The 22,341-nt window shown below is 39.8% G+C and overlaps 1 protein-coding gene across 1 annotated transcript; it reads right to left on the bottom strand.

The window, feature by feature from the left end:
- Positions 1–480: 480 nt before the first annotated feature.
- On the bottom strand, positions 481–21,018 carry LOC139730964 (crossover junction endonuclease MUS81-like). Its single transcript, XM_071641844.1, has 18 exons — positions 20,877–21,018; positions 16,334–16,463; positions 15,155–15,312; positions 13,581–13,679; positions 13,041–13,121; positions 10,607–10,695; positions 10,286–10,420; positions 9,402–9,493; positions 8,104–8,268; positions 7,309–7,474; positions 6,312–6,470; positions 5,330–5,570; positions 4,884–5,000; positions 4,164–4,259; positions 3,374–3,499; positions 2,389–2,492; positions 961–1,044; positions 481–547 (listed from the first exon to the last, which is right to left on the bottom strand). Exons 1-18 carry the CDS (start codon positions 21,012–21,014, stop codon positions 481–483), a joined length of 2,247 nt encoding a protein of 748 aa, XP_071497945.1. The 5' UTR covers positions 21,015–21,018.
- Positions 21,019–22,341: the final 1,323 nt, after the last annotated feature.

The following is a 22,341-nucleotide window of genomic DNA, read 5'->3' as shown; positions in this document are numbered from 1 at the left end:
GGCTGAGGTAGAAGCAATGTACAACTAGTATGACTTCCACATTGCCTAGGTAAGCCCCGTTAACTGATAGACATGCAAGTACAACAAGTGGCATACACGTTCAGAAGGCAAGATAATGACATTACTGATGGCCAACACAATCTGTTTGGCATCACGGCTGATGGTCTAGAAAAGTGTTTGAAATTCTCTTCAAGTCTTCATCTTGAGCTCTTCTGTAGTAGACGATGGACGAGATGATGACTTCCATTTCGGCAAATAACAAGAAGAGAATTTGTCCACAGCATCTACCTGTGATTTCCTCCTTGATTCGAGGATCCAAGACATAAACATAAGGAGAACCATCTCCACAACTTTTTATGGTCCTATCACAATGGAACAGATGCTGCCGACCAGCATCCCGCTCAATTCTTTAGCACAGGGAGTCCAGTGCGGTTACCACAGATGTGCCCGATGATGCGTAAATTGATGATGTGCATGGCGCTAGGTCAGAGCAGTGGGTGTGCAGTAGTGCTGGTAGATCACTCTGCTCAACATGGGACCAATATTCCTGAGGTATGGGAGAAAGTCATGTGAGAAAGAATTGGGGTTAGCATCTGTATGTTTTATCAAACATAAAGACATGTAAAACCCAGTGATAAGGCACCTAAAAGATTTATTCTTGTGATACACAGTCATGTGATTAACTTATCTTAAAGGAAATTATTGGCTCCTGCTTACTCTATGCTGGTCTCAACCCACTACCCATGTGAACTGGGTGGATTTTGTGTAAATTCTGTACAGATTTCAGAATGTCATTTGAAACAGCTTAAAACTTGAGCTGTGGTAGCATTACAAAAGGAGTAATTTCACTCCGAAAGAGATATATTCATCAAGAGTGAACAGGGTATGTTACACAGTTAGTATAATAGTTACATAAAAGGTTAATGATACAGCCATGGTGGCTTGAGCCAAGGAACACACCTCTGTGATGCCCCATACTTGACTTTAGCCAGCATCTTCTCCTGGTCTGAGGGCAGGTGGCACATCCTGTAGGCCTCCAGGAGGCTGGGGTTGGGGTAGGGGGAGGAGAGATTGAACAGATAGTGTGAGTACATGGAATCAAACTAGAAATAGTATATTGGAGCTTAAAGGAAATGATCATTCCTATTTGTAAAGCATCACGAGGTTTCCCAAAAAATACAATGAAATGGTTCCCTTTAACCCACTGAGGATGGGCTGATTTTGCTACAACACGCATTTCCAAAAGACACTTGAACGAGTATACTCAGGACTCTCCCTAAATGGCTTAAATTTGACTATCCTGACCATGTAGTTAGGACAGCAAAATAGCATCTTAGATTTCAAAAGGCTAAGAATGGCATGTCACTTTCCAGCTCTCGCCAAGCTCCTGAGCATGACATGGAACACACACTCATGGCTGTAATAACTAACATTCGCCTAATTCTGAACTTACTCTTGATTGTAATGAAAGCAAGCCCTTCACGTATTATTGCAAGTGTCTTGGTATCCACACTTTTTTTTTCTCAATACACCAGCGAGATCTTGGGGGTGTAGTCGTTACACGGGTGTGGTTAATACATCGATAGGCATGGTGATAATCTCTTCTTCCTTGTCTCTCACTGACCGTGACTGAGAAGATTGGGGAGAGTTAGGTAGATCTGGAGAAGGCAGGGCTCTGGCACTGTTATATGTACTAGTACAGATGTATTTTGCTAAAGCACAGTGCTGTAGGAGGAATGTCCCAAAAGACTATCAACAAAATCTACAATATATATTGTACAGTTTTCAAACCTAATGCTACTATGACTGAAAATTTTGGGCACTCAGGCCTCAAATGAAAAAGTCAAGCTGGATGGAAAAAACATTAACAAACCAAATGGTTTTTCAAAAATAACAAAAAGGCGTAACATCCGAAAGCTGAAACCAAGCAAATAAGCTATACCTTGAAAACTCTTTTGTGCAGAATACTTTATACACAGTATATTTTGCTGTGCTTTTACTTTCACAGATTTGAGGAGTTGATCAATATTGGCAAAATGAACAACTTGCCCCAAAAATTGCTTCCTAAAAGTGTGTTGTATGTCACCCTAAGGTGGGAAATCTTCAACTTTTTCCGTAAAAAAGGAAAAATACTTCTTTCTCATTTCATCAATATGGTTCACGATCAAGAACTCAGCCACTTGCGAAACTGTCTTAGGAGTCCTAATTTGCAAAATATCATGCTCGCAAAATATATGGACCACAAAGTAGATGTAACAGCTAATGCAAGCTTTAAATGTCGACCGACTTAATCCAGCAGTCATGGATGTTGGTGTTATATGACCAATGTGGATTAAACTGTCTTTCTCAGCAACACTTCTGGTCAGTCTTACGTGCGAGTTGACTTACTCAGCAGGTGTCTGGTACATCTCGGTCAGCGCCAATGCCTTCTCCGCTGTCAGACCACTCAGCTGAAGGAGCTGTTTGGCAAACGTCTCTGTCACCGTCATTTCCTGGGATGGTCAACATGATTGGCGAGGATTACATGACTGGGGTAAGAGAGTCTTGACAAGATATGGGCCATTGTTGTGGGTCCCCTGGTTGATAATAATTGTGTTTCACATTGGTTCCTATGACCTTGGCATGACATGTTGACCTCACCCCATTAACTGGTAAACACAGCAGGCAATGTATGTCGTACACTTCATTAATTATTCTACTCTCCATTTAATTTCCTTAGGACTGACAACAGACACCAACTTTAGAAATCAGATATTCGATATATTCAATATGTCTCTGACTAAAAGAATCACAACATATGCAGGGTTCCCAGCATTTCAAAAAAACAAAATTCCCTGATTTTTCCCTGATTTTTCCCAGATGAAGTCTCAAAATTCAATGACAATTATTTCAACTCATTTCCAGTTTCATATTTTCTACATTGTTGCAGTGAACTATTTGCAGTATAAACACTGTAATATAAAACTACTTAGTACTTTTACACAGGCATGAAATGGCCTCCCTTCTCCTCTCACAGGCATCGATCCTTTCCTCCTAATATACAAAAGTCGGACTGACTACTTTCAATTTTTGGGCCAATCAAAATGCCCTGACTTTTCCCTGATTTGAGCCATTTTTATCAAATTCCCTGACTTTTCCCTGCTTTCCCTGATGGGCTGGGAACCCTGCTATGGAGCTTGAAGTGAGACAGGACTGCAAGTATGAAGTAAAAACTTAACTGCAACATGGAGGACCATTGCACATTTTGGGCAGAAATTTAAGAATTCAATAATAGACTGTAGATCAGAAAAGAAAAAGAAGAAGAAGAAAAAAAAAGCCATATTATGTGATCTGCAATCATAATCAGTGAAGATGGTGACATGACTTGCCCTACCCTGTTCTTTATGGAAGAATCGCTGAACTCCTCAAAAGTGATGAAGTGCTGTTCCGGAAGAGACAGGTCATGGCTGTCCTTAAACCAGTCGATGTCATCCTTGCGGTAAGCCTTCAAAGTCTTGCCCTAAAGGAGTTACAAGAACAATTATGATAACACTGCGCATACTGTATTTTCGCGTACAGGTATTTTTCGTGAATGACAAGCTAACAGACATTTTCGCGAGATGTTATTTTCGCGAATTGACACCAATGCTATCATACTTGTAGCGCATTGCGATGGCACTGAGAGTGAACCTGCTGTCTTCCATTTACATCTAGTTAAACTTACAAAAAATATAAAATTGATGATGTGAGTATATCTTTGATCTTCTTGACAGAGTGCTGGAAAGTTTTGTTTCATTTACTTCTGTGCAGTTACACAAATTCTGAAAGAACTTTGTAATAGATAAATCTTAAAATACCAGTATGTTATTCTCTAAAAAGATTACTGCAACTCGCAACTTTCCATTTACTTCTATGCAGTTACACTTATTCTGAATGTAATACGTGTAGATGAATCTCAAAATACTAGCATGTTTCTCTCCAAAAATGTACTGCTACTCAAACTTTTCTGCTTTTGTGTCTGCGTATGCACAGCACAATCTGCATCTTGCTAGGGAGTTCACCAGAATTTTCATAATGACCTGTAATGGGGTGGAGAATTGCTAGCATGAGTAATATCCAAAAGTTATAAACATATATTGTCAATATATGCCATCTTGGGTGCCTGTGGAGCTTAGAAGACTTACTGAGTACAGACTTTGCAGGTATCTCGACATGATGGTCAGATAAGCTGCCGACTCCTTACTGTCATGCGTGTACTTCACAAAGAAGCCATCTATGATCTGCAAATCAAACAACAGCAAACAGACAAAGTGTACAACAAACATAAAAAAGATGAAATACCAGTAGTCAAGGTTGGATGTAGTGTATAGCAATCACTACTGTTTGTAAATGAAAGAAATAGTGCACATTGTTCAGAAGTTGTTTCTCTTTTTCTTTTTTGACTGAATCTGGACATAAGCATGGTTTGACAAAGAAAACCTATCGAGCATATATATAATTTTTAATTATGCATAATGATTGAGACTCATGAGGTGCCTCTGACTTTTCAAAGGAGCAAACTTTTTTTTTCTGTTTGCGACACTGGTGTTTGATTTTCTATGCTGTTTGAAATTTTAAAATCATATAAGCATTTATAGGAGTCTAAGCTGCTCTCTCTCCTCCATGAGTCCCCTGGATCACTCTTGGTATATTAGTTATCTATTCCAAGACAGTTCCCAGCATCCTGAACTCAGATCACCTCAATTGCCCTCCCTCACAGTCTCCCACTCACACTGATCAATATCTAGTCAATGTTCCTATTTGTTGCTATCTCTTCCAAGACAGTTCAGAATACCACAGATGCCCTCACTTCGGTCTACCACTGGTCAATATCTAGTCAATGTTGCCCCTTCCCCCTTCCCTACCTGCGTGTTGACCACAGACTGGAAGAGGGTAGATGCTGGAAGAGACAGGTGGTCAGCTGAGCCAAACTCCTCCACCAGGTAGACGGGATGACGAAGACCACACTGCTTCAGGCGAAACTGGGAGAGGTCAGTGAGAAATTTGATGATGTAATTCTCCAACTTCACAAAAATTCCATGGCACTATCATTTCCTCTTTCTCTTTTTTTTTTGTGTGTGTTCCTTTGGAGAATAAGTTGAAAAACAACAGCAACCAGCAAATGTCAACAACACTTTCCATAGGGTGGTGCAGGGTGCAATTACTGGCAAAAATCTTCTCCTGCCTGTTGGGGGTTTCAGAATCAATTTTGAATGCTTATCCTGCCATGTAACCATGACTTCTTTGAAACAGGAACAGGTGAAATAATAATCAGCATACACACTCTCTCTCTCTCTCTCTTCAAGATTACCTTCTGTTCTTTGAAGCGGCCATCTTGAATGCTGCTGCACAGGTCGTCCATCCTCTTCCGCTCCACCACGTGGTCGAGGACAATCTCCTTTCTGTGAGGCATCTGAAGGACACCTGGCATGGCCACGCCCTTCTCCCTGGCCACCCAGAGAAAGTCGCCCACCTGCAGCTTGCGCACGTCCAGATTGACTCCGTTCTTCTGCAACTCCTTGAGGAGGACGTTCTTCCTGCCTTTGTCATTCCTAGGGCGGACCAGAAGAATGGATCAGAAAGGATTAGGATCACGGGGTAAGAGGATTAGGATTAGACAGAAGATGGAGCTAGTGGGTCAAGGCTTTGATGCGGTTAAAGTCTTTGATGTGAATGCCTCTTGATGGAAAGATGGTTAGTAGCGTGAAAGTGAGATGAACTGAGTGGAAATGCACTGGAGGAAAAATAAATTTGAAAAATCATGCAATTAGCAGTGGGAAAATCACATGATTAAGCAATGAAGTCATTGTGAGATTTGCAGTGTACATGTAGGCCTACCTACCGTATCAGGTTACATAGTTAAGAACAAAAGTTGACATTTCAGCCAAAGATGTGGCATGCAGAGGCCTTCAATTGAATATCTATGAATTTATGCACAGTCCTGGCACTTTAATTTCGAGGAGAATTCTTTTTTCTTCAATTACATGCAAGAATCATTATTGGCCAAAATGGGGAGGGGGGGGGGGGGTCAAAAGAATATAGCCCACCCACAGTAACTGAATGACTGGAGAACTTACTACAATACTTAAAATACATACACTAGTGTTAACTTGAAAATTCACAATGTATGAAAATAGAACACATATTTTTGTATTTACGGTAGTGTACAACTTTTATGCAAAATAAGTGAAACTGAAATGCAACTAAAATTGTATTGTTCAATTCTTAATGATAACTGAAGTAATGGCGGGTATCTTCCCCTACAGCAGTAAACTAGCCTGCCTTGTGCATACCTCCCTCCGATGCCCGTTGTCTCACAGTTGTCCACACAGAGAATGATGTCGAACTGGCCTGGCAAGAGGCTGAACAGAGGTTTAGGTCTTTCTCGTTTCTGTTCGATTCCATCCTGTCTACCATTTTTGTAGGCTGTCGTAGACGGTCCGGTACTTTTTCTTTCAGATGTAGAATGAGAGTCTCTGAATTAAGAAAGTATGAAATACTGGGTATGCGACTACTGTGCAACAATTATCTCTATCTTTCTGAGTAATCAAGAAGATATGTATTTATTGAGATAACATTCTTAAATGAATTTGCAGAAATGGGAAATTATCTATATGTATGCAAAAACTGCCAATATTTCATGAAAAAGCCACTAGGGAAGAGCAAAGCACATGGTGAATATGTCCACAAACCTGACACAGGATCTCATCCAGGTCTGAAGGTAAATGTGCTACTATAGTAATAGGGGTCATACAGGCAATGCCTCAATGTTCAAAATGTGTGACACACACTGGATCTTCGGAAACTTGTATGCTTTCAGAATAATCACCAAATGCTCCAATCTGTTGCATAGTCAGAATATTTCATAATTTTTGATGAACATCGGATATTTCATCAGCACAGCAAACTGAACAAAAGGTAGAAAATCTTGCTTCATACCATCCAATATTTCTATGCATTGAAACAAAAAAAAAAATCCTCCTGCACAAAATTTCCATTCTTGAGCCAGAAGATGCTAGATAGTCTTCATATTTAGTCATCTCTAAAGGCAAATTAACAGACTATTAAAACAGAGTCAGTCACCTACTTCAGGTATGGAAACCATTAGGGATGAATCCCAACAATTCATGTGACTAATAAACCTACTTACTCTGGTAGGGGGACTTCAACTATGATACTTGAGAATGTTCTTAGATACTAATTTTACTTTGGTAAGTGACACAGTGTGGACCTACGGTGATTACATTGTCCAGCAGTAATACAATTTTACAAAGAGCTCATTGGACTCACTGCTGTGAATACGACAGTGGCTGGACGTGACGAGTCCCAGGCTCTGAAGACAATGTGGTGGAAAATGATGATGAGGAGAGATGAGAGGTGCTAGTGGTTGCTGGGTGTGGCTCCATTCTGTGACTGTTCATGCTGGAGTGAGTTTGTCTCAGGGTAGAATTTCCTCCTATATGCAATGCAAGATGAAGGGAACACACAGCTTCAGAACAGATCCCCAATCCTGGAAAGCACGAGTGTTTATCAATCTTGACTTTACAGTGAACAATTTTCACATATGTATGCACTGTCAATGTTATGTTACGGTGGGGGTTCCATGAGCACTAAAGAGAATTGATGAGTATGAAACAGTCGCCATAGTTACTTACTGATGATGCATGCCACATTGTATCTAAGACCATTTCTGCTGTGAAGGTGTGTGTAACATCAGGGGGGCATTTCATGAAGCATTTTGTCTGACAAAGTTGGACAAATTTGCTCTCAGCCAATCAGATGCAAGGATTTCAGTAGCTTGTAACAGTTTGTCAGAAAAATATCTGACCAAAACGCTTCATGAAATGCCCCCCCCCCCAGTTTGACAGAAAATCTAATTTTCACAGAATTTCTTGACCATTATGTCTAAGAGAACATCCACTTCCTGATGAGCTAGTGTACACTGTATTTGCATGCTGTTTTCTGTAGTTGAGAAGATGTGAATGTGAGGGAATTCATTTGTAACATACAAATCTGCCTCTATGTCACATATGGCCACAACGTAAGACATTCATGGAATAGATGCACACAAAGCAGATGGCATACTTGGCCCTGCAGCGGCTGGACATATCTCCATGGCGTCGTCGTTATGGAGATAAGCAAACGAGAGTCCCTGTGTGTCTGGCCAATCGGGGGCAGGTTTGAATCGCAGGGAGGAGTAACGTAGATCGGCCTTGGAACATCTGATCAGAAACCCAACTTCTCCATCGTCTGGAATACAGAGGAGAAAACCACTTTGGATTGTGAATATTTTCCATCTTGGCAAGACCACCAGAGACACTTTTGTTGCAATCATATGTGTATCTTGTAAACAACAGCCACTGTCTTGGGAAGCAAGAGCACAACTTGATTATGAAATTGGCTAAGATCTACCAGTTCACACAATCTTTAAATTATGTGATGGCTGGTACAGCAAAATTCTTTGGACTATTGTTAACAATAACAATGACGAAATTAATATAGTGCACTCCAGTTTTAGTGAACACGGTTATAACGAAATTCCGGTTACAACGACGTAAAACTTCAGCCTGCAACATTACCTGCTCTTTGTTTTTTCTTATTGTTACTTTGTTCGGTTATAACAAATTTTGATACAACGAAAGCAAACTGCCGGTCCCGAGGACTTTGTTATACAGGGAGTCCACTGTAATAGCATCAATGATCAGGATGGTCGTCATCATCTTCATAACAACAACAATTATCACCATCATCATTATCATCTTGATAATAGCATGGTCTTATTTACAGGAGGTAGACTTTTCAGTGTCTGCAATGCTCTCCCAGCGGGCCATGCCATTATTATTACCTCAGCATTGCTATCCCCATTTTTACAACTGGGTCGAGAAGGATATGACCGGTAAAAATGTCTTGTCAAAGAATGTATTGTAAACGCCATTATTTTAGCATAATTAATTATTCACGCTGAGCGGCTCAAAAACATATTCACAGGTTCTTGAATTCGCGCTGAGCAATTGTCAACCCACTCAAAACTTGCAGAGAAAATTGCGAAGATATTTTCGGGGGTTTTAGAATTCTTGCTGACCAGAAGTATCACGAAATACACAAAAATTAATGTACTGTAAAAATTTCGGCGTTTACAGTAAGCACTTTGCAGGATTTGAACTCAGAAACTCTGTTTGAAAATCTAGTGGTCCTATCCACTTTAAAACTATGCATCCAAATTATGAAATTTGTTGCACAATGGTTGCAAAAAATAATACATGGATAACAACCATTAACAACAGCAATCAAAAAAGGCTTCATTGAACCTCAGAAAATTAAAATAAACTGTAATGGGCAAATGACGATCTTTGAGTCTTCTAAGTCAAAATAGGGAGCCATACCATCAATGCTGACGGCAGCTTTGTCCTTGGCATCCACTCTCCTTCCTTCTGTATCAATGTACCAGTATTGTGGCACCTCAGGTTCTGATGATCTAGACACATGCCAAAAAGAAGAGAAAAAAAATATAACAACCCAAGTAATTACATGACAAAAACAACAACTAAAACTGTATATAAATGATCAAAATGACAATGCAAAACTTAAGACTACTAAAAGTAACAAAGAGGTATAATCATTGAATAATTCATCTAATCAAGGGCAAGTGAGGTGCAAATACCTTTTGCGCCAATTTCATTAAGAGTTTGGTATATGAGATGTTTGGGCATCCACAGTTTCACTATAGGATTTGTAAAATATTCATCAATTTCCCTGTATTCTCTTCTCAGCTCACATAAGCTCACATAAGAATGAGACAAATCTGTTGTGAAACTACACATGTAGGAAATGTGTTACCACAATTTCACAAACCCATGTTTACCTGATATTCAAATTTTTATCTCCCCCCCCCCCTTAATACATGTATAACTAATACTACCTACTACTACTACTACTACTACTACTACTACTACTACTACTACTACTACTACTACTACTACTACTACTACTACTACTGCTACTACTACTACCACCACCACCACTACTACCACCACCACAACTGATACTACTACAACTAAATTGCTGTAGTTGTGTGTGTGGGTGTGTGTTTGAGTAGTGGAGGGGTGGTAGGAAGAGTTCTGGTAATTAATAATATTAACTGTGCTACTGAATATAGCATAAAACATACAACCATGCAAGGCAGGAATACCAGTCTTAATAGACATAACATGAACTGTACAGAAGAGAAAGAGAAAGAGAAAGAGAGAGAGAGAGAAAACAAACATACTTCATTCGTTTTGGCTGTAATGCTTCAGGCGACATGCTTGCATTAGGATCTGCTGATGTGGGCGGGGCCCTCTCTTGCTGCTCAACCTCTTCCAGTCTCTGAGCCAACCTGCATCCAGCATCAGTGATAACATACCTACATTCATACAAGATAATAATGGAGAAAGAGAAACAAATACTATCAATGGAAAACAAACAAAGAAACAAACAAATACAGTGATCCAATCTGGTATATTTCAAGCCATTGGCTAAGCCATCTTCAAGAAGAGTATTTGAAATGATAACGACGCCTAGTGCAGTGGTGTTACTGGTGAGAGATTACCTTGCGGGGTTCCCTTCCTTGTACACAAATCCCTTCTTGGTGAGTGTGCTCATGGATGACCAACCAGTGTAGTGACTCCCTGGGTCTGGCTGAAATCACAAATTCAACAACAAAATATTGTTGGCGCTCAACATTGTTGTGTAACACAATGAATCACAGTAACGCGTAATATAAGTCCAGTCAAACAGATTTATTTATGCATTATAAGCCAGTTTGGGGTTAGCTCATGGGCACATGGTTCAAATGACCTTTCTTCTTTCTTAGTTGATTAGGCACTCCACTAGTTTCAAGCGGCAGAAGACATAAGCTTGCCCAACGCAACAATTTATGGAATTCATCAGTCATGTTTAAACAAAGGATGAACTTGCGTAGACCAGGTGACCAGAATGATCCTTCCATTGGCATTTTGGAAAGCATCCATTTCATTATTTTGCATTGAATGTATTAACAATCTCTTTCTATTGATATAGGGTGTGTTTATCAACTCCTTTTCTCGGCAGAAACAGGTTATCCAAACAGCTTTCAAGGAATTTTTACGAGTTGATAAACTCAAAGCTGTTTTGAAAGCCTTTTAGGAAAGCCTTTACGAAAGGGTGCGTTTATCAACTCTCCTTTCTCGGCAGAAACAGGTTATCCAAACAGCTCTCAAGGAATTTTTACGAGTTGATAAACGCAAAGCTGTTTTGAAGGCCCTTTAGGAAAGCCTTTTCGAAAGCTCCAAATTTGTGGCTATCCAAACAGGTTTTCCGAAACCTGTTTGTAAAAGCCTTTTGGAAGTTGATAAACGCAAAGCTGTTTTGAAACGGCTTTGTAGTATTGTACTTCAGTTACGAACAATGCACGCCTTATATGACCTCTTCATGTGGCATTGCACCATGACTCGTCACTCTCAAAGGAAGATATGTCTTTATGATGGTAATTGCTTTTCGCCGTCCCTTCTTAGAAAACAAGCGGCACATTAATAGTACAGGAAGTCAGGGCTTTGGAAAGGGCTCTCGAAAGGGCTATGGAAAAGGCTTTCGAAAGGGCTATCGAAAGGGCTATCAAAAGCCGTTTAAACAGGGGAGAGTTGATAAACGCAGCCATAGTCAGATACCGCTTTTGCTGTCAGGTGGATGTGCTGGCAACAAAGAGATTTTCCCCAGTGACTGCTAGAGTGCGGAGTCTTCATACGCCCTGTACTATTGTTTTGTGAGCGCAAGGGGAGCACTGGATGACGAGGCGGTAGACTCACCCCTCGTGCTAACACGTTAGCAAACGAGCAACCGAGGAGCAGCCAAAAGCAGGTGCGTACTCGCGTAAAAGTTCAGAAGTTCATGTAATACGCGCTGTAGAAATGTATTCTTGCGGTCGGCTACACGTCACTTCCAGTTGACTGGAGTGAAAACAAACAGCTTGCAAGCGCAGGCGTGCTAGCCTGCATAATGCGCATACTGCTGTGCATGTGCGACATGTATACTTTATGTGCAACTCTACGCAGACGACATGCACATGGGGACTGTTTTTCATTATTCATTTTGTCATTTGTGCCATTCATGAGATATATGTATCATGTCTTGCCAGCAATATTCTAAAAATCTGTATCGATCCTGTCGATTGGTCCCGGTATTTTGCCAGGTTGAGGTGTAAGGCAGCCGGACTGGACCTGTGCCCGTATGAAATCGCGGCAGGAATCTGGATCAACGACCTGACAAAATGGCCAGATGTGCAGTAGGCCCTACACCGATATCTACGCTTACCTCATCGAAACTCCAGGTAGGTCTATAGGCCTAACGTTAGTACTGTAGTACTTAGGGTAGGGCCTAATCTAGGGTAGGCCTAGGGCCTAATCCTGCCGCCCGCACAGCTACAGTAGTACAGCTTGCGCTAGCACTATGCTCGCTGGGCGCCCCGGCAGAAAACACCTACAGCATTACCACTCCAGGCTCACGCGACTATAAGACTATGGTTTGTTTTCACTCCAACCGCTATCCATGACCCCGTGACACGCAAAATACCCGGATGTCCGACCATGAGAATACTTAGTATGCAAAGTCCGCCATTACTAAGTGGGTACAATGGCGGCCCCCATGAAATCACTGACACCATTGTAGAGTCCGCCCTCTAGTGGTGGGGAGGAGAAAAATCTCTTTGGCTGGCAAGCACCACTTATAAGGATCACTTGAATAATCATTACATCACAGATGCTTAACTTAGTGAATTTAAAAACCAACATGCTCTGCTCAGATCATCGACACAATGAATTAAAGTTGCGCAAGTGCTGCATGGAAGAATGGGAGCACATCGTTTTGGAAGTGAGAATCAAATGAAGGAAAGTGTTGATACCTGTGCCAAATTCACTTGTTTTTGTCAATCAAATACAGAGAAGAAAGGAAAAGAAAAACAAATGTTTCTGAAAATGGTGAAGGGCTGTTCCATATTGCAGCTCTCTTACCAGGGTGAGAGATTTTTCACATAAAGGTTGGGCTTGCTCCAAGAGTTCTGCCTTTTTGAGGAAGCCTTTGCTGCCTGGTCTCTGCAAACAACAAACAAACAAACAAGAAAGGAGACTCACTTGTCAACAAGCAAACAAATAAAAAGAGGTCAGATGGCCATGGCAATGCCACCCTGCCTCATTGCACCTTTATTACAACTTATTACAGCTGCAATGTTTCTCATTGCATACACATGCTATTACATCAGTTCTTAAATAGATTATGTTCTCTCTTTTTTGTGTGTGTGTATGTGTGTGTGTGTGTGTGTGTGTGTGTGTGTGTGTGTGTGTGTGTGTGTGTGAGAGCGAGTGTAAGTGATAGTTTTAAAGTATGCATCATTACAGATTAGAAAGAAACAATAGAACTTACAATTTCAATTTCACCAAAATACTCTGAAAGAAGAACAAGGCCACCTCTGAATATTATGCACTGAACATACAATCCAAAGAGTATAGTGACCTATATTACCTTTGGCAATGATAGAAATCATGTTAACTTACTAGGTGGTTTCTGTAGAGGGTCAAGATGAGACCATATGGCCCAGACCTGTAGAGAGGGACATATTCTCTGGTCCGCTTGATAGTGGTCCTGTGAGTGGTCTGTCGAACCAAGTAAAAGTTTATGTCAAGGGCTAAGAAAATGACTAATAGGAAAAGCATGAATTCATTAAGCATCTTTCATTTGTAATGAATTATCATACATACCAGATCAATTTATAATAATAAATTTTAGAATGCAAATCAATGTAAATATTACACACAGTACACACCCAAACATAATTTGAATAGCACACACAGATACATGAATTTGAGTTTACACACACATTCCTCATGCCTCCTTAATTTTGGACATATTTGATAACTAGATACAGAAATAGGGTTGGTGAGCTCGGGTCTAATAATTCACCTGTGTATCCTCTATGATAACACATTGTATATTCATACACATAAATCAATGCATTCTGCAAGGTGCTATAATTCTTAACATCTACAATATAATCTGTGATGATGAAAAATGAGCAAAGCAACTAATATTCAATTAATTAATAACACAATACAAAATGTGAAAAAGCTGCATTCTAATTTTGAAAAAGGAATTGTATGTGCAAGAAAAAAAAAAGCCAACTCTACTATTAGTCTAGTACAAATGTCTGACACACTTTACCCCAATGCATGCCAAAGTTTGATGACATTTGAACCCCTTTAATGTAAAGGCTGATCCAGAAATGTCATAACCACTGAGTTTTGACCATGTTTGATAGAACAGATATATCACAACCAAGTAAAAACAAATTCATCATATACATGTATGTAGAGTTCTGCAAAATGAAGGATTTACAACATGTGCTGCTGACCAGGGGCTTGTGCTGAATTTTTAAAAACTTATTCTTACTCAAATTTGCCATCTTTATGAACAATGTGTATCCTTAACTTTACATTAATACCTAGTGGGGAGATATTGCACTCAATTTAACAGACTACTAGTTCACATCTTTCCACAGAAGTGGGAGCTTCTCAATGACGGTAGACATAGTATATCAATTGTATTAGACCAACAAAAATGAATAACACATTTCGCAAACTTGTTCCTTACTGCTAGGCAGCTACTAACCAAAAGAGTTGAATAAGCCAGTTTGGGGTTCCACTTTGCACAGAAAAGGGTAATTTATAGAAATGAAGCATGCTGGTTTTTAAATTCACTGAGATAAGCATCTGTGACGCCATGAATATTCATGTAATCTTCATAAATGGTGCTTAACTGCCAACACATCCACCTGCAGAAGTGGTATTTATATATCAATTGAAACAGACTGTTCATACAGTCAATGCAAAATGATAAAATAGCTGCTTTCCTAACTGTTGATTGATGGACCATTCTCATCACCAGGTCTACTCAAGTTACCTTTTGTTTGAGCATGACTGATGGATTCCATAAATTGTTACGTTGCAAAAGCCTATGCATCATGTGGCTTTGTAAATGAGTGAAATACCTAACCAACCGAGAAAAAACAAACATCATTTGTACCCATGTGCTCAAAAGTTGTTCTCTGAATTGCCTTATTCTCTTCACTAACCGGACTATGATGTCCATTGTCAGTCTGTTGAGAAGGGCATTGTCTGTCACAGGCATACATGGGGCACTCCTCAGAGACTCTCCTCCCAGAGGCACTACTGACTGTGGAATGTCTGTCGTGGACTTGTGCCGCCTCCAGTGGCAAAGCAGAGATCTCTCCTGCAGATAGAGAGAAATTGTAAAGATAGAAAAGTGAACATGGGCAAAATTTCTGGTCAAACGTGTCGTAATCTCTGTGGAGGCAGTAGCTGCACAATAAAACAAAAGGTTAAACAACAAACAAGTATCTTAAAGCATACTTAGATTCTGCACATAAATCATACATTATGACTTGCTGAGGCTGAACACAATCAGAGAATAAACAAAAAGCAACATTTAATCAGAGAAGTGTGAGAGAGATTCTCCCTCGCCTCCCTGATTTAATATAATTTCATCCGTAATGTGATATTTAGAAAAATTTCCTAACATTCTCATATCACATTTTACTAGTCCATGCATCAAAGATACAATCACAGCACGCTACAAGAAGAAGTACGGTATTTTGAGTAGCATAATCACTTGGCAAAGAGGAAGTGAAACTGCAATTAGCTCCAGTACTGAAGAGGTTCTTCAGTACTACCACTGTATAATTTTACATCAACCTCAAACTCCTTGAATTCATGCCGCTTTCCCCCCTATATCAATGCCATATAATAAAATAATATCAAATGGACCTCCTTCTAATTCAAACTTTGATCTTTGACTCTGTACTTTCCCAAGTTTCCCTCACTTGATGTTCAATTAGTGAATCTATAGAACTTTCACCATGTACTTGATCTGACAAAAAAAAAAAACAAAAACACATATCGTATGACATATATAAATGCAGCAAGTAAAAGTGAACCCATTTTTTCAACATGCACTTCCAAGACCTCACACCTCTTATTTTTGCTCTGAAATCTGAATATCTAAAAGCTGAATAATGCTCATATTGCACTCCCCCCTCCCCCTCTCTCGGTTACAGTTTTTGTTTCCATTTTCAGGTTTCATTATTAACCTTGTGGTTAAGTACATTAATGAGAAAATTCAGAGAGACAGTTTATAGATAACTTTGAACATGATTCCTTGGGTGTGCTTTGAGTCTTTGGACTCAGTACTACACTACAGCATATACCCTTCAAGCTTCACATTGTATGATTACCTTGGTTTGCTGCATGTTCTTGTAATCTCTTATCCAGCATAGCACATATTTTGTCTCCAAAGCTGTCCAGTATCTTCGCAGCTTTGCCAGAAGGCAGCGGCAGTGGATATTTTTTCAGTGCACTCAGGGCCTTGAGAGTAAAGACAATGTGATGGAAACTAAAAGTACATTGTAGAATGCAAACTGTAAGGGTCAGGAAATTACAGATACTGTGATTAGTAGCCAGACAAAATCATTATCTTTTATGTTTTCTTAGAATAAACTGGTGATTATTATTCTCTTTCATCTGTACACATAATACATCATATTTCAAATAACATCATATTTTTTTCAAATACAATACAATATAATATACATCAAGAAAAAAGGTGTCTAAAGAGACACCATTTTTTCCGAAACACTTGCAACTTATGATTATTTCTTGCAATAAATTTCTCTTTATCATAATATTCCCTTATACTATATTTACATAAATCAAAACGAGGTGTTATTTTTCTTATTTTACAAACATAAATTTCATATCTCACAAGCATGTGGTAATACAATTCAATGCCACATTGTTAATAATAATAATAATAATAATAAGGTCTTATTTACCCAGGGTAGCCTCTTCAGTGTGGCCACTGCTCTACCAGAGGGCCCTGCTATTATTATTACCCTAACGTTGCCAGGTACCCATTCATACATCTGGGTCGAGAGGGACATAGTGGGTAAAAACATCTTGTCCAAGGACGTAAGCACTGGGTGGGAATCGAACTCGGGTCCTCCGATCGGGAGTCCGGAGTCTTATCCACTATGCCACAGCTAATACCACAGTTGATACCCCCAAAACCAAATAATTTATTTTCCGTCGTAAAATGTTATTTCTAACCCCGTGTTGACATTAATCCATTCTCTTACTTCAACCCACAATCTATCAACATGTTGACACTCACTCAAATGTTGACAAACATGTTGACAAACCCATATCATGATTCAAATCTATATAACCTGGAATATTTTGTGTGAAAACACATGGTACATGTAGGCTAATGGGAGTTTAAAAGCTCTTGATTTACGGATCCATGCATTTCGACTCCTTTTGTTACAAGCTGCCAATTTCCAATACATTTTACAAATGGGCATCATGTTTACAATGGACAACTTTCATTGTCAACAAATAAACATTGCTATTTCTCAATTCATTAGCACACGAGACCAAGTAGCTAAAAAGACGCAGAAGTACATGTACAGTAAATTGTCTCCTGTTCAACAATAAAGCAATGAGACATTTAAAACGAAGGTACACACAACCCCCAACACAATCAAGTCTTGAATTAACCACACTGGTTACTGGTTCACTGGTTACAGCCCCCCGCGCCAGGGTTACTGTAATAGTGGATATTTTCGCGCGACTAATTTTTCGCGCTTGGCCGGGTCAGAAGAGTTTCGCGTGTTTTTAATTCCGCGGAATCTAGACGTCATGTACAGGAACATATGGCAAGCAAAAATATTCGCGGGCTTTTATTTTCGCGCTAGTTTCTGGTTGCGCGAAATGCGCGAAAATTTCAACACCGCGAAAATTTCAACACCGCGAAAATTTCCGCTTTTACAGTAGTCTTAATTTTACCTCATTTGTATTATGGAATAACTGTTTGGGGCAATGCTCACGAATGTAATATATTCAAAGACTTTTAGTGCTTCAAAAACGTGCTATACGAATCATTTCCCATGCTGCTTTTCTTGCCCATACCCCACCACTTTTTTTATCCCTGAAGATATTACAGTTGAATGATATGTACAAATATCAAGTTGAAATTTTTATGTATTTGTGTCCAAATCATTTATTACCAAAGACTCTTTTAGATTTGTTCACTTTTAATAAACAAATTCATAATTATAGCATGCGATCCGCAAATGATTTTTACCTACCTCTATCTCGTACTTCTTTTTATCAACGATCTATCATTTACAGTGGTCCTACCCTGTGGAATTCTCTCCCCTGTGCAATTCGTAATGCTAACTCTTTGAATACGTTTAAATCTGGTTACAAAAAAGTTCTCCTCTATAATCACAGCCAAACTCATTGAGGTCAAGAGTATAATCTTTTATCCCTTATGTTTCGAGACATCCTGTATTTTGTTTTTATCATTGTGTGTTTTGTTTTGTCTTTGTCTTGTCCTGTTCTTACGTTTTACTTTCCATTGAACACATTATAGATAATTGAAATTGAATGAATAATTTTAGGTCAGCTAAAAATAAGGGACATCTCCTTTCTGGCCGCTACCTACCATAGCATAACTGTTACCCTATGTACGTATAATTGTCAATCATTTTTTGCATTTTTTGCCTTTTCACTGTCTTACTGATATGTTTGTATTGTATCTGAATATTGATGTATGTATTTGTTTTTAATATGTTCCTTGCTTTGGTGAAATAAAGAAACTTGAACTTGAAGTAACCCCGGCACAGTAGGCCTACGGGTTGGGGTCGCTGGTGCGGTTAGTCTTGAAGCAGCTGCAACACACAGCTACAGACACTCAGCTCAAGATCGGGAAGGGTTCGTGCACTGGAATACAACAAAATGTACATGTTCCTAGCCCCTGCCCTGGTCTGGAGCGGATGAAACTTATGTAGAAATCCAATTTAAATGTGAAGGGCCAACTGTGTCAGTGTGTGTTGTTGTTGCAGCCATGCCCTTTACTTAACTGTTAAAAGTATAAATTTGGTTAATAGTTGTCACACTAGTGTCTACTCTACTGCTAGTGTAACTATACACAGCCCAATCGCTGTACGTAGGTACGTAGCACAACGTACTTACAGCGTCTCGTCGGGCTACTTCTAGTGCTACTTAGAAACTTAGTTTTCTGTAGGCGGTTATCTCCTGCATTTTATTTCTATAGGATCCGATATGTCTAGTAAGCAAATAATCAACGTTGGTGAAGGTGATGGGACAAACTATCACTTCCGAGGCGATCTGGATGTAGCTATCTTTCCGAAGCGCAGCTGAGGAAAGATAGAGTATACATTCAGATCGCCGAGGAAGTGATAGTTTGTCTCACTGCCTGAAACTAAAAGTTGATTATTTGCTTTATATTCCACATCTAGGGTCCTAGACATTCCCATTATTCCACCTCTGAAACTGTTTTAGCTGTCTTTAGGTATCCATCCCTAAGGCTTAGGCTACGTGTGCGCGTAGATGACAAAACAATGTATTTGCTGCACGCATCGCGCGGCACCGATGTGAAAGTGCGTTGCACTGTGTACTATCAAGTGACCTAGGCTAGGTCACATGATAGTCCACAGTGCAACGCACTTTTATTTCATGTGTACTCATCTTGCGTTAGGACTGTGTGGACTGTGTGGAGATCAGCGAAACAAAAGGGACTATCAACATAGAGTGTAACGAACTTTTCTTCTCAGGTGATGTGATGGGCAAAACTACGCTTCATCACGTGATCAGATTATGACCTCCGTTGGAGCGCCCACTGTCAGTCTGTGCTTTCTAAAGCAAACCAAACCCTAGGTCTGTTGCGGAGAACTCTGTCTCTATGTTCCAAAGAGGTGAAAGCCCAAGCTTACAAGTCACTCGTCCGACCACAACTTGAGTATGGAGTTGAAGCCTGGAATCCCTATGACGTTACTACTATCAACCGATTGGAACAGGTACAACGAGCTGCTGCCCGTTTTGTCTACCAAGACTATAGACGTACATCTCCTGTCACACCATTACTATCTAAGTTGAACTGGGACCTGTTACACACCCGCCGTCTTCTTGCGCAAGCAACAATGTTCTACAAAATACAACATAACCTGGTGAACATCTCCTTCCCAGCCATCGTAACCCCAGCAACTTACATTGGCAGAAATGACCACCTCCTCAAATACTCAGTCCTGGACGCCACAATTGATCCATACAAATATTCATTCTCCCCAAGAACAACAAAACTGTGGAACCGCCTACCATACTCTACAGTTACTTCAAGAACACCTACTGCCTTCCAAGAGGCTGCCCTCCCATCTATTCGGAACATGCAGCCCCCAGTCAGTAGGATCCAGAATACTATAAATTCACCGGCTTAGTTTTTACTTGCACATGGCAATTTTTTTTTATTTTGTACAATTGATTATAATTGCCATCTGTAAATACACTCTGTCCGTCGGCCGTTGATATCACCTTGTACTATCCCAGTATAGCTTCCCACGAAAAGCTGCAACAGGGATTACTCCTTCAAGGTTCAAGGTTCAGCTCTGGACCAATCCTACGGCAACATTCTTAGTACTAGTAGACTATGTGGAATATAATAAGTTTTGATAGTGGTCTAAACAAATTCATGTCATCATTATCATACTCAAAACATACTTTACATAGTATAAATAGATCGACAACATGTCAAGACTGTCTTCATTAACAATACCCATCTTTGAGACTTGATGCTACTTTCTAACAAATTTACAAATCTCCTGTTTCCTCTTATAAAATTAATTATATTCTCTACAAAACGAAAATACGACTGCTAGAAAACACCACACAAAATTTCGAGTATGGGACTGTGTACTGTACCTTTCCATACGCATACTGTGTTTTCATCCCCCTTTCCGCGGCCTCATCACGCCATTCCGTAAGCCACTTGATGAAGAGAGGGTTTGGGCATGAATCCACCTTCTTCTTGCGTTTTAATTTGGCAGATGTTCCACTCATTTTGAATTTGTTTCATGTCATGTTTCAGTAAAAAGATCGCCGACTGTGACTGTTTCGGATTTACCGCCACGGCCGCTCCTGATCATTCGCTTGTTGTACACACACATTTACAAGCGAGTGTACATAACTACAATACAAGCGACTGACTAGCAAGCTAGCGAGTTCTTTCGGAGGTAACCTGGAGGTAACCCCGGGGCGGGCGCGGGCGCGCTCCTTCGCGTTCAGGGCAGCTGGTACTGTGATCGCAGTGATAGTTCGGAGGTACCAGGGAGGTGAGTCACCTCCCTGGAGGTACTGAGTAGCTCATTCACAATCACATGGGTAAAGGGTACAAATGACCTTTCTTTTTTTCCTCAGATGGTTGAATAGGCACATCACTCGTTTTCCAAGCGACAAAATCCATCTACATCACCTTGTTCAATAGAACAATTTATGGAATTTATCAGTCATGTTCAAACAAAGGATCTTAGATGAACTTGATGTGTAGACCAAGCTATGACCAGAATATGGTCCATCAAACTTTGGGAAAGCATCCATTTCATTATTTTGCACTTAATGTATCAACATATATATATATATTTTTTTTCAATGATATTGTCACATATCACTTTTTCGCGGTCAGGTGGATGAGCTGGCAAATGCCATTTTTGAGGATTACTTGAATAATGCTTATCTCAGTGAACTTAAAAACTAACATGCCCTGTTGGTACAAATGACCTTTATCTCCTCATGCACTAAGTTGAACCCTGAACTGGCTTTTTCTGCCTTCTCTGTCGTGAGCTGGTGTGTCAGAGGTGGAAACAGTCCATGTTAAGAAATTATTATATTCACAGTTCTCTGTGTTACTTTTTTTTTCTTTTTCTTAACAAATACATGTACTGGTCAGACACATTAAAGGACAAGTTCACCTTCATTGACATGTGGGTTGAGTGAATGCAGCAATATTAGTAGAACACATCAGTGAGAGTTTGAGCAAAATCGGACAATCCGTTAAAAAGTTATGAATTTTTGAAGTTTCTGCTCAGTCACGGCTGGATGAAAAGACTACTATAGCTTGTGATGTCACATGAGTACAACGATATAAGGAAAGAATAAAGAAAATTCAACATATTTCCATTTTTCTCGCATAACAAAAGAACACTCGACTTCTCTCTTTCAGAAGGCAGGGGGAATAATATTACCCTTAACATACATCAGTAGCAAGTCGAAGAAATGTGCACTTTATTCAAAAAGTAAAGTTTTGTGAAATTCTCTTTTTATTTTCCTTATAGAGTTGTACGCATGTGACATCATACACTGTAGTAGTCTCCTCTTCCAGCAGTGACTG

This window comes from Diadema antillarum, unplaced genomic scaffold, assembly GCF_040938485.1.
Source record: "Diadema antillarum isolate AM-2024a unplaced genomic scaffold, OU_Dant_1.0 seq00000345_RagTag, whole genome shotgun sequence".
In the NCBI taxonomy this organism is placed as follows: Eukaryota; Metazoa; Echinodermata; class Echinoidea; order Diadematoida; family Diadematidae; genus Diadema; species Diadema antillarum.
This window is presented reverse-complemented; position numbering and strand designations above follow the sequence as displayed.

What these genes read in the sequence shown, in the direction of transcription:
- LOC139730964 (XM_071641844.1), bottom strand. Translation starts at nt 21,014, where the DNA reads ATGAGTGGAACATCTGCCAAATTAAAACGCAAGAAGAAGGTGGATTCA. An exon ending in GTGAAAAATCTCTCACCCTG is followed by an intron (nt 10,696 to 13,040) that starts GTAAGAGAGCTG and finishes TTGTGATTTCAG; the next exon opens with CCAGACCCAGGGAGTCACTA. An exon ending in CCACTGTCGTATTCACAGCA is followed by an intron (nt 6,471 to 7,308) that starts GTGAGTCCAATG and finishes TACATCTGAAAG; the next exon opens with AAAAAGTACCGGACCGTCTA.